Source organism: Carya illinoinensis, chromosome 7 (assembly GCF_018687715.1).
Source record: "Carya illinoinensis cultivar Pawnee chromosome 7, C.illinoinensisPawnee_v1, whole genome shotgun sequence".
NCBI lineage: Eukaryota > Viridiplantae > Streptophyta > Magnoliopsida > Fagales > Juglandaceae > Carya > Carya illinoinensis.
In genome coordinates, this window is record NC_056758.1 from 837,918 (window position 1) to 850,658 (window position 12,741).

The 12,741-nt window shown below is 32.9% G+C and overlaps 1 protein-coding gene across 2 annotated transcripts; it reads left to right on the forward strand.

Moving 5' to 3' along the window:
* The first annotated feature begins 6,234 nt into the window (after positions 1-6,234).
* LOC122315514 (probable serine/threonine-protein kinase WNK9) lies at positions 6,235-9,907 on the forward strand. Of its 2 annotated transcripts, XM_043131455.1 has the most exons (8): positions 6,235-6,459; positions 6,558-6,595; positions 6,777-7,004; positions 7,149-7,369; positions 7,634-7,791; positions 7,976-8,414; positions 8,521-9,265; positions 9,425-9,907. In XM_043131455.1, exons 1-8 carry the CDS (start codon positions 6,385-6,387, stop codon positions 9,603-9,605), a joined length of 2,085 nt encoding a protein of 694 aa, XP_042987389.1. In that variant the 5' UTR covers positions 6,235-6,384; the 3' UTR covers positions 9,606-9,907. The 2 variants fall into 2 exon arrangements, with proteins under 2 accessions (XP_042987389.1, XP_042987388.1); XM_043131454.1 differs by having other exon boundaries at positions 6,236-6,459; positions 8,521-9,907.
* Positions 9,908-12,741: the final 2,834 nt, after the last annotated feature.

The window sequence follows — 12,741 nt, forward strand, 5'->3', positions numbered from 1 at the left end:
TCACGTTGAGAATGACTGATGGACAAACGACTGCATGCATTCTTCTAACCATGTATATATATATATAGCCTTTTAATTAATAGATCAGTGAATTAAAGATACAATATTGTATATGGTGTTGCATGCACGCGTGTATATATGGCTTTGCACACGCACATATATGTGTGTGGCTACAAGTTGCACACAAAAGCATGCATATGACATAATATCACATCATGAGGTCGACCGAACTAGCACGCCATTCATTATTTAATAGAAAAATCTATAATTTGAGACATAAATTGTGCACTAATAAGTGTATTAATCTAATGTGATTAGTTAAAAAGTAGATTTTATTAAAAATAATATTAATTTAAATTTTAAATATAAATAAATCAGTATTGGTACGCAGACTAATACGCAACTTTACTTATATGTAACAAAACTCTTATTTAATTACCTGATCCACTTGCAGGTAACAACTATATATAAGATTATTTCTTTTATAAGTGAAGTGGAACATCATGATCATTTATCCTTCCTTTGATGTCTCGATTTTTTTTTTAATAACAGATCACATCCATTCATTAAAGAGGACATACAATCTTGACTTATTATCTTTTATATACGGGTGAGTATTCAAGAATAATTATGGCGTGATTATATTTTGTAATTTTTCAAACTTTTTAATTCTAATAACAAACATGATTCTGGATGATCAATAATATCCTTTCGAGGTATATATTTATCTTAATTTTATAGACATGAAGCTTGGCTATATATGATTCCTAATTGACCACATGCATACAGACCAATAAAACAAGCAGCTAGCTAGCTATTAATTCATTTGCTTCGGGCCCCCGAAGCCTAAAGCAAGATTTAGGCCCGTTTGTAAATTAAAATTCAAGTGAAATTAATTTAATTTAATTTTAAATTAAATTTAATATTTAAATATTTAATTTTTAAATTATTAAATTTATCTTAACTTAAAATTTCTTTATACGTAAGATTCATAATTTTTTTTTAATTTTATTTTACATACAAAATTCATAATCTATTTTAATTTCTTGTAATTAATATACAAATTTTTTCATCTTAATTTATTATTATTTATAAGAAGCTCTTTCCAATTAACTCGTCCAAACGGAGCGTAAACTGTCCGCGTCAGTGTCCCAAGTCCCAATAAAAGGGAGTACGTACGTTAAGTACTACTGTGACGTTTAGCTTGGCTCGATGTTTGTAATTATTGCTTTTGTATATTTCTGACCATCTGTGTACGGAATTTTACGGAATCAACGGCAACTAGTCAATCTTTGAATTTTGGAAAGGACGGTGAGATGTTGAATCCTGATCTGTCTCATTTTCTAGCTGTGCGTGCGTGCGTAGATGTAGCTAGTTTTGTTTTATTTTAAGCAAAGCTAGAAAAAGAACATGCAGCAGGTAATTAATTAAATTAATAATAATAAAGAAATCGCATTAAAATATATATGTATATATACAGTGAAATTAGAAATAAACAGCCCAAAATTAAGAAAAATATAGTAAGATAAAACAAATATTTAAACGTATGAAGGATCGATGGCATCCAAAGCAAACTGCAGGCCGGAGGAATATTTAATTAGCAATTACTTAATTATTATAAGATCCCAAATTGACCAATAGCAAATAGCTAGCAGTCATGGAAATTAAACCTGGGATCAAAGCTTCTGAATCAATTTTCTTTACGTACAAAAGACGTGTTGAAAACTCTCTCATTCTGACCATTGAAAAGCATGCTATGGTAGTGCTCAAATATTTAAAGAGGTTTTCTAGAACGAAAACGAAACTCATGCATGCCACAAATATCAATAGGATTATTATAGGTTATATATATAAATTATATATAATAAAAAAATTCTATACACTATCTTATTATCTTATTTATATCTTATTAAATAAGACGTGATATATTTATTATTATTAAATAATTATTTATTACATATTTATTTATTACATATTTATTTATCATCAAATAATAATAAATATAAATGAAAAAGCAGCATGTATAGCATTATTTTATATAATATTATATTAATTTGACAATCGGAATCTGAAAGAAATGCTTTTATTGGTCGTTTTCTATCATCATCATTGCTTAAACATTCAAAACGCGTTTTCGGAGTACGTACGTAACCCACTATATAAAAGGGTCCCTAGCTAGGGAGCACAAAGACCGGACGAGGTTTCGTGAAGCATCGCTTGATCGTTCAAACGCATGGATCGAAGTCATGCAAAAATCGATCGACCAGATCATCGCGCGCGAGGTTTCGTGAAGCTAGCACCGACCGGCCATGCATAAATCTAGTGCATGGATGTACTACACACGTGAGTGAGTGTGCCTACACGTACCTGGCCTAGTCCCACCCATGCATACATGCATACATGTACGAGCGTGCATGGTAAATTAACTGTTTATAAGTCGATACGATCGCTGAATCTTATATTATATAAATCTTGATCTTTCAGCTGGCCGATTAATATTTGATGGTGAATGGTGAAGGAAGTTACACAGCTTCCAAATTAGAATCCAGTGTTTCTTCTTAATGTCTTAATTAACTTACATAGTCAAACATGCACACCTGATCTTTCCACGATCTTTTCTCATCATCATGTGATGTTAGGTTGAAAATTGAAAACGATATTGCAGCTAGCTATAGCTAGCCATTCCACGTGCTCCCTTTCTCTTCGATCAACCGTTTCACTGGGGCTGTCAATTACTAATATTGTATTGTATAACCAAGACGTGTCCTTGGAGTTAGTGTCATTAATTAATTTTCACGGTAATTTTGGTCATCTAATCCTTATATCAATATACATTAATATATATAATTACTATATGGGTATATATCTATGTATAAAATCTTTGCCAAAACTCACATGGCGATCGAGGAGGCGTTCACAACCTTGACTACTACGTACGTTGGCGTTTGGATATGTTCAAACTTTAGTTGATGATATTGATCAACCACCACTTCTCCGAAGATAAATCGTTTGATCTAGTATTAGATATAACTATAAGATGTATGAGTTTCATACGTTCTTTTTAAAAAATAATAAAATTTATTATTAAAATTATTATTATTTTTTTTATATACATCTTATATTTAATCACTTTTTTTAAAGGGAGAGCGTGTGATTTGCAAACCCTAAGACAATAAATATCATTTCTTTAAAAAAATTATAAAAATAAACTCATAAATTAATATAACTTGATGATACATCAGATTGTAAAATTAATTTTATTATAAAAAAAAGTTAACACATATATCATATATATATATATAAAGTCATGTCAATTTATAAATTTATTTTTATATAATTAATTAGCCAGAAACGTTTTTTTTGAGAGGTTGATCATCATATCCTAACTAAAAGTCAAGATAGTAATTTATATTAATATTCATGAATTGAAGAAAAATATATAAAAATAAATAAATTAATGTTATCATTATTAATTGCATGTTGCTGTGAGTCGTACTGATATTGTTGGTACGTAATTTAACTAACCGGTAGAAACGGCTATTCATGAAGTTGTGGTAACCATAATATATCCTAGCTAGCTAGCTAATTGTGATGGTACTGCATGCATGCAATATAGATATTCGATCCTACTTACCCTAATTAATTGGTATTATCAAGGCCTAGGAAAAGAGATTGATGTTCAATTAAGCTAGCCCTTCATCGCCAACAACTCTACCTAAACTGAACAAATTAACCGTACAATTGATGATATTAAGGTACGATTTAATTAATGCCAATAAAACATATCATCAATGTACACCCATGCCAGTACGTACACATGCAAATGCATCATCAAAGATCAATATGCATGATCATATACCCACACATACACTATAAGAAAAGTGAGCTTTTGTGACTAAAAAGATTATTTCCCACAATTTGATATATACACATATATACACACATGCATAGGTATATATATATTAACTATCTTGGCTTAATTAGGACATCACTCGGCCGGGGAAACACTTGCATATTTATTAATATAATTATTATGAGAAATTTTATATAATACGCTACTATTTTATTTTCATTGATCTATCTCATACTTATGTTACTATGTAAGATCAGTTAGATATGATACATTTATTATTATTAGATGATCATTTATTAGTAATAAATGTAACACATCTTACAGAAAATGCGGTATATAGCATTATTCAATAATTATATATTAAACTTTATTAATTAAAACGTTTAAGTATAATATATAGTAGTGTGCTTAATTGATGTATGGACCTTGACTTAGTACACATTATTACAATAGATTTAGACTATGTTTAGGTGATGAGATGATTTTAAATAATTTATGAATAATATTAATAAATAATTCGTGACTAATACTAAACTATTTATAAATAATAATAAATAGTAATAAAGTAATAGGTGCGTGGAAATAAAACAACTCCATCGATAGATGCAGCAGGCTTTTATTCAACGATTCATCTTCAAAATTCAGATTCTACACTAATCCTAAGATAAAATTTCAAGCTATGATGATCTAATTTTGAAAGATAAGTCCTTATATTATAAAAATAAATCTATAAATTGATCATATAACTTTATATAAAATATTAAATATATTTTATAATAAAAATAATTTTCTAATTTAATATATTACATTAAGTTGTACGCTATTTGAATTTGAGTGTCTCAAAGGGAGAGAGATCATGAGATTACTCACTTCAAATGTTTTTCTCTCCCACTAAGTTGGGACAATAGTTTAATGAAATGTTTTGATCAAGAGTAGATTAGATCAAACGGTAATAGAGCGATGATATATACTTGATCCTTATCTTAAATAAACAACACCCGACACCGTATTAGCAAAGGCAACTACAAACGTTTTTTAAAACAATAATTAATAGAATCCTTATATATATTTATTGCAATTTTATGAGTAGCTACGACCGTATGAGCTTCTAAATGGACAGGACAGGACGGCTTGAGTAACAGTAAGGAGACCAAGAATTTTACTCCACATCTCTTATTACTGTTCATCTGGGTTAGATTTTTCTTGACCTAATCTAAAATTTGAAAAACCGGTTTCTAGTTTCGAGTTCAGTGGATACTAGCGTTGCAAAAACCAAACTTGCCTGATCCGAATACGATTTTTAACGTGGGTACCGGTTCTTATTTAAAAAAATCTGACTCCGAAAACTGGGGTACCAGTTTGGAAAGTCACAACCCAAACCTTTCAAACCAATTATCTCAACACTGATTTCATGTTTTAGCAATTATTTTTTTTTTTTTTTTTTTTTTTTTTTTTAATCTTTGAAGGAGATCTAGATTTATTTTGGCAGCAATCATAGGAAAAATCTATTACAACATGTGTATTTTTTAAAAATATATAGCAATATATGTCTTGGATAAGATATATAAGAACACAATCGCCAGTAAATAATTGTGTGGTTTCATCCATTTAAACATAGGAAAAATCGATGGTTGGAGGTGAAAATATTGTTTTTCACAAAAATTATGCATGTTTTGAAGAACATGGTGGGGATTTAGATTTCTACACACACTTGCAGGCCGCCAACCCCTTCATCTGATTTAAGGGAAAAAAAAAAAAAAAAGGAAATTAAACAATCCCAGCCTCGCGTCTGTATAATTGAATTTGTCGCGTTTCGTCGTGGTTGGGTCTGTTTGTTACCTTGTATGATTGTATCCCGCTGAAAAGGGCTTAATCCTCGCAAATTACAAGTTTTTACCTTTTTTCATTACTTTTTTTCATTAAAAAATAATATTTATCGTCGTGATTGTACAAACGACGTGCAATCACTTAAAAAAAATAAATTGATATGAAATTATATGAAAAAAAAATTAAATTCAAAATAATTATACGACGTTTATAATTTTACAATTATATGTAGCATTACTTTTTTTATTTTACTGATACGCCTCTCTTTCTCTCTCTCATCTAAATAATTGTTCATTTCCGCAGCCCTCTCTCTAAAAAGTTTTGGAGAAGTACGTCATATTTAAAAAAAAAAAAATCTATATAATCTTTTACTATTTATACAATTTTTACACATTATATTTTTTTAATTTTTATTAGTTTTTTAATCAAATATTTAATATATAAATAATAAATAAAAAAATTGAATTAATTTAAGAAAAATAAATTTAAAAAAAAATTAAGAAAATATAAAAGAATTTAAAAATTTTAAAAATAAGATGTGTGAAGATGAGGAGGTTAGATAGCATTGTTCAGTTTTGTACGATAAATCTCTCTGGTGTGTGCCTGCGTCAGAACTGTAGAAGAAGAAGGGTTGCTGGGGGATAATCATAGGAAAGAACAGAGACCCCCAAAAAGGGTAGGCAAAAAAAAAAAAAAATTAGAGGATGAATGGTCTTGCACATCTTGAACCAGATTACTCCGAGTTTGTTGAAGTTGATCCAACTGGCAGATATGGCAGAGTACACCTCTCTCTCTCTCTCTCTCTCTCTCTCTCTCTCTCTCTATTGTTATCTGCTTTGAGCCTGATTTTTAGCCTCTTTTTTATTTTTTGTTGCAGTACAATGAAATCCTCGGCAAAGGAGCTTCAAAGACAGTGTATGAGCACCAATTTGAGATTATTTTTTTCTTCAATTCGAACATTTTTTTGGTCCTTCATTCGGCTTGCAGCATACCCATCTCGGATTTCTTCAAAATTTGAGCTTTTTGGGTCTTTCTGTTTGTTCTTGTACACGGGCATCTGATATATTTGTCAGTTCTTGATGTTTGATCGTTGCAGTTACAGGGCATTTGATGAGTATGAAGGAATTGAAGTTGCTTGGAACCAGGTCAAGCTTTATGATTTCCTGCAAAGCCCCGAAGATCTTGAAAGACTATACTGTGAAATTCATCTCCTTAAGACGTTGAAGCACAACAACATTATGAAATTTTACACTTCTTGGGTTGATACCGCAAATAGGAACATCAATTTCGTCACCGAAATGTTCACTTCAGGGACTCTGAGGCAGTAAGCCTTTTTTCATTATATTCTGTTTGAGAAATCATAACGATTATTTTAGTGTATTGATTGTTTTTTCCGTTACTTTCGATCTTTGGGATTTCTGATTCATTTTTTTGGGTTCCCTTGTCTTTTTGCTTGTATGGTTGACAGGTATAGACTAAAGCACAAGAGAGTTAACATTAGGGCAGTAAAGCACTGGTGTAGGCAGATCTTGAGAGGTCTTCTCTATCTTCATGACCATGAACCTCCTGTGATCCACCGAGATCTCAAGTGTGACAATATCTTCGTTAATGGGAACCAAGGGGAAGTGAAGATCGGTGATCTCGGCCTTGCTGCGATTCTCCGTAAATCGCATGCGGCTCACTGTGTTGGTATATATGACCTTTTCAAATCCTACGAAGATTTTGGCTTGCTTTTGATCATTATAACTAGTTAAAACTTCCTAAAACTAGAGCTGCGAAGGAAGTTGGTTGAGACCTTCGATCGACCGAATTTACAATGAAATTAGAAACTATAACTGTTCTAAGATGCTCTTTCTATTTTGATCCTCCTGGGTAAAATGGTGGATTTTGTTAAAGGGAAGATGTCTAAGGGTGTAGTTCATACGGTTTTAAGGATTTTTTTTTTTTTAACAGGGACTCCGGAGTTCATGGCTCCGGAAGTTTATGAGGAGGCTTACAACGAGTTGGTTGACATTTACTCATTTGGGATGTGCATCTTGGAAATGGTCACTTTTGAATATCCCTATAGTGAATGCACCCATCCTGCCCAGATTTACAAGAAAGTTATTTCTGTAAGTGGACTCTCTCCCTCTCTCTCTCTCTCTCTCTCTCTCTCTCTCTCTCTCTCCACTATCATGCTTTCCATTTCTTTTAGCAAATGAAAAAAAGGCTAGATTTTTTTTTTTTTTTTTTTTTTTTTTTCATTTGGCTTTTCAAAAGAAAAAGGTCTAGATTTAATTTCCTTTAATTCTTTAGGGCAAAAAACCAGATGCATTGTACAAAGTGAAGGATCCAGAAGTGCGCCAATTTGTGGAGAAATGCTTGGCAACTGTGTCTCTGAGGCTTTCTGCAAGGGAGCTTCTGGATGATCCTTTTCTCCAGATAGATGATGGTGAATATGATTTGAGACCCGTTGATTATGGTAGAGAACTCGACGAGACTGGTTCCCTTCTAAGGTTGCCTTTCCTTGAACGTGATTGCAGTAATAGCACATATAGTAATGGGTACACCAATGGTTATGGTGTCGAAGCCGAAAATGAATGGGGTTATCATCTGGTTGAGACGGAAGCAAATGGGATTGAACTCTTCGAGTACCATGATGATGACCATTCTGAAGATGTTGACATAAGTATCAAAGGGAAAAAAAGAGAAGATGATGGCATCTTTTTAAGACTTAGAATTTCAGATAAAGAAGGTGGGAATCTCTTTTCACTTCTTTCCTTTGACATTATTTTGACAGATTGTTTACTTGTCCCTCCTAGTGGAAATCAAATGTGGAACTGTAATTTATCTCTTTGCAGGCCGTATACGGAACATATATTTCCCATTTGACATTGAGACAGATACAGCACTGAGTGTGGCCACTGAAATGGTTGCAGAACTGGATATTACTGATCAGGATGTGACCAGAATAGCAGACATGATCGATGGGGAAATAGTTTCCTTGGTACCTGAATGGAGGCCTGGTCCAGGAATAGAGGAAACACCCCGCTTTTCTAGTCAAGGCTTCTGTCACAATTGTGCTTCCAACCATACCTCTAGTGGCTCCTTAATGGATTTCCTTTCACATAATCAGGGCATCAAGAATTTGCAAGTTCTTCAATGCTGTAAACATGGATGTGCTGCTTCGATGCATGGCCGCTTTGAGGAGATTACATTCCAAGCTGAGGAGTCTGAGCATCATGTGACAGTGGGTGCTCCTAATGTATCAAACCAATCAGACTGCTTGCATCATCAAGAAATCCAGGGTCAGCGTGACAGCCCCGAACTCGGTTCAGTTGGCTCTGGACCGAGCCACTCTTGTGAAGAATATGAGAAATTGGACCAATCTACATTATCAGAGGATGAGAAGGAGGATAATGTGAAGAATCAAAATGCATCGAAAGCAGGAAATTTAATTCTAAGTTTATCTGGTTCCCAATCTTCCTCCTTAAAGCCGTCATTGTATTGTGACTTGTCAGAAAATTTTGGGAAAGAAATTGAGCAGGAATTGAGATGGCTCAAAGCGAAGTACCAAATGGAGTTGAGGGGACGTCGGGATCAAAGGTTAGGACTTGCATCAAAACCTTCAACTTGTGGGAATCGGGAAAACAATATAGATGATAGGCTTTTGGCATCTTTTGTATCAGAAACACTACAAGCAGATGACAATAGAGTTCTCAGGAAATCTCCTGCTTATGATGGTCAATTTTCTTCCATTTTCAGAGCTGATGTCAATAAAAGCTGCCCCAATTCGGAAACCCAGTTGGCCCGAAATTGCAAGGTGATGAAGAATTCCTCTAATCCGGAGGATATGGTAACTGCAAAGGGTTTACACGCTGGGCTATTGCTTCCACAATCTCTTCACAGGACAGTTTCTCTCCCAGTTGATGCTGTTGATATATAAATCTGGAAGGCACTTTAAGATTCTTTTATGTATTCCATACACACCCAGAGAGCCTGTAACATCATTAAATCCACCCTTTTTTGGCCAGTTAATAGCAGATTCATCGAACCTATCTCCGAGCGTGAACGTTTTGTTTGAGTTCCTCTCTGTGAACTTTGTCCCAAACAACTAGAATGAAACCATAAGCATAGTGAGTGAAAGGTCCTCGCCAAGAGAAGTATCTCCAAGTAGACTTATGTTGTTTTACTTGTAGGATCTTCAAATGCATTGACTTTGAGGAATTTAACCTTCTAACTACTAAACACAGTGAGTATAAGGTTCCCAAGTCCACTAACTTGGCCGAACTGGTGAATTTTTTTCCAAGACATTCCGTCCAAACGCGTACAATGAAACTCCCTATTACAACACGAGCCATTGAGTGCAAAATGCAGTGTTTTTTATTTTTTGTCATTTTATATGTCAACCCAATACTAATATATACTGCAATATTGGGGTTCTCTTGCTTGTGCGCGCGTGGAATCGTTCGTTAATGTCGGCTATGGATTAGCCAATGAGAGTGTTTTCTCAAAGGCATATATCTGCTCTGCATGTTGTAGGCCCCAGACTCCCAGTCAATAATGCAGGTGGGGAAGATTCAAAGGAGAGTTAAAAAACGCATGGCCCCGCACCGGAGAATCATGATCGCAATGTTGATCTGCTCGTAATCTGGATTAGCCACATCTACATGGCCCACATCAACATGATCAACATGGTGTTCCATCATCAACACGGAATGGTCCACCTACTCAGCGCACACTGGCTGACTTTGAGATAAACGTTTGACATTATTGGAATAAAATGCAACCCAACCCACCTCATATTTTTGCCATGGATTGTACCAAAATTGTACCTTTCGAGTTCTGGTTTTCTGGGTCAAAAATCAAAGTGAGGATTTTCTTTGACTCGAATTGTCTTCATTCAAAAAATATATATATAAATGAAAGAGTCTTTTTCACTTATTAGTTTTATTTTTTGGGTTGAATGTTTTACAAGAATCTGGTTTGTATTTACATTAATTTTATGTGCTGTGTCCATTTGATTGTTCATGATCATGCCAAGCTTTAGATAATGAAGCTTCTAATGTTGTTCATATAGAATGATGTGAACCCATAAAATTAGAAATTCTTGAACCCACAATCAATTTAAAAACTCATCCAAGAAAGTTAAAATCAAGTCAATAGGTGGATAATCTAGACTCGTTGAGAACTCATTTCAAGAACCATATTGAGTGTTGGGCTCTTGCTAGTTTCATCTTAAGTGGATTGTATCAATTATTGGATTGCCTCATTGATTTTCTTAACTCTTAGTCTTGTAATTGACTCATCTAGAACTTGCAACGGATCTTTAAGACTAGATCCATCTTGTGCCCATCATAGAACTTGTTATTCATTTGTTTTAACTTCTTGTTGGACTAAAAGCTTGCCAAACTCTTTGGAAAAAAATCAGAAAGTGATATGGATGCATTGCCATGCAAATTCAAATGGAAATAACTAGCTAGGTTCCTTTCTTTGGGTATCATCTTCTCTCTACTTGTTGAGAGAATGATGTGAACCTGCGAATTTAGAATCTTTTGAACACACAATCAATTTGAAAACTCACACAAGAAAGTTAAAATCAAGTCAATGGGTAGAAAATCTAAACCTATTAAAAACTCGTTTCAAGAACCATCTTGAGTGTTGGGCTCTTGCTAGCTTCATCCTAAGTGGATTGCATCAATCATTGCATTGCCTCCTTAATTTTCTTAGTTTTTAGTTTTGTAATTGGCCCATCTAATATTTACAACAGATTTTTAAGATTAGGTTCATCTTGGTGCCATCATAGAACTTGTTATTCATTTGTTTTAACTTCTTGTTGGACTAAAAGCTTGCCAAACTCTTTGGAAAAAAAAAATCAGAAAGTGATATGGATGCATTGCCGTGCAAATTCAAATGGAAATAACTAGCTAGGTTCCTTTCTTGGGTATCATCTTCTCTCTACCAAACAATATTGTAGGTTTAATGTCACACTCTTTGAGGAACAACGTACATGACTCTCTTCATCAAATATCAAAAGTATGGAATATGATTAGATATGATAGGATCAAAACTAATCCATCGAAGATCATATTTTGTTCTTGCTGAAGACGATGATTGTTTAAGGAATCAGAAAAGGCTGTCTTGCATATTAATTTGTGATCTGTGGGCTCATTGAATCCTATTTTTTTTTTTAAATAAAAAAATAAAACAACAACCACTTTCATAAGAGTCATATAAATAATACTACATGCATAATGATTTAGGCTTGCATAGTAATTTCTGATCTGTTTGGCTCCAATAATCCAATTTCCCTTTTATTTTTTAAAAACCAATCTTATATTTTAACCACTTTTGAAAAATTCATATACAATATACAGTATGATTTAGTTAAGAGAACTGTTACGAATATAAAAAAAAAAATTACACAAAATAAACTTATAAATTAATATGGTTTCAAGGAATTCATTAAGTATATTTTATTATAAAAATAATTTTACAATTTGATACATTCAGATTTATTTTTATACAATCTTTTTGTGATTTATATTTAGGTGAAGATAAGATCAAGTGAAATAATGAATGTACAATAGAGTTCGATGAGAGAGAGAGAGGGTGTATACTTTTGAATGATTGAAAAGCAATAGGCTTTTTTTTTTTTTTTTTTCTTGCCATTCTCATATTAATTATAATGCGGTGATGACGACGATGATGATGATGTGAAGTTTTGTTTATTAGATCGTCTAAAGAAAAGGTCGTGATTTTTTATTTAATACAGATGTAGACATATTCATATGACATGTAAATCCTAATGAGGCATGATTCGTAAGGCCACCCCATGTTGAGTTGTTGATTTTTTTTATCATTATTATTAGAGCAATGATACGTACAGTTGTAAAATTGTAAATACCGTGCAATCGCTTTGAAAAATAATAGGGTCTACGATTAAAAAATTAATTTTTTTTCATGCGGATCCTATATTAATTTATTTTTTCAAAGCGACTGCATGCCGCTTGTACAATTACGAGTTTACAACTGTAAATATTATTTCTTTTATTATTATTATTATTCTTTTAAAGGCAAAG

Bases quoted from the DNA above. Each gene is read 5' to 3' on its own strand.
- LOC122315514 (XM_043131454.1), top strand. From the start codon at position 6,385: ATGAATGGTCTTGCACATCTTGAACCAGATTACTCCGAGTTTGTTGAA. The intron at 7,005-7,148 runs GTAAGCCTTTTT...TATGGTTGACAG, and splicing joins ACTTCAGGGACTCTGAGGCA to GTATAGACTAAAGCACAAGA. The intron at 7,792-7,975 runs GTAAGTGGACTC...TTAATTCTTTAG, and splicing joins TTTACAAGAAAGTTATTTCT to GGCAAAAAACCAGATGCATT.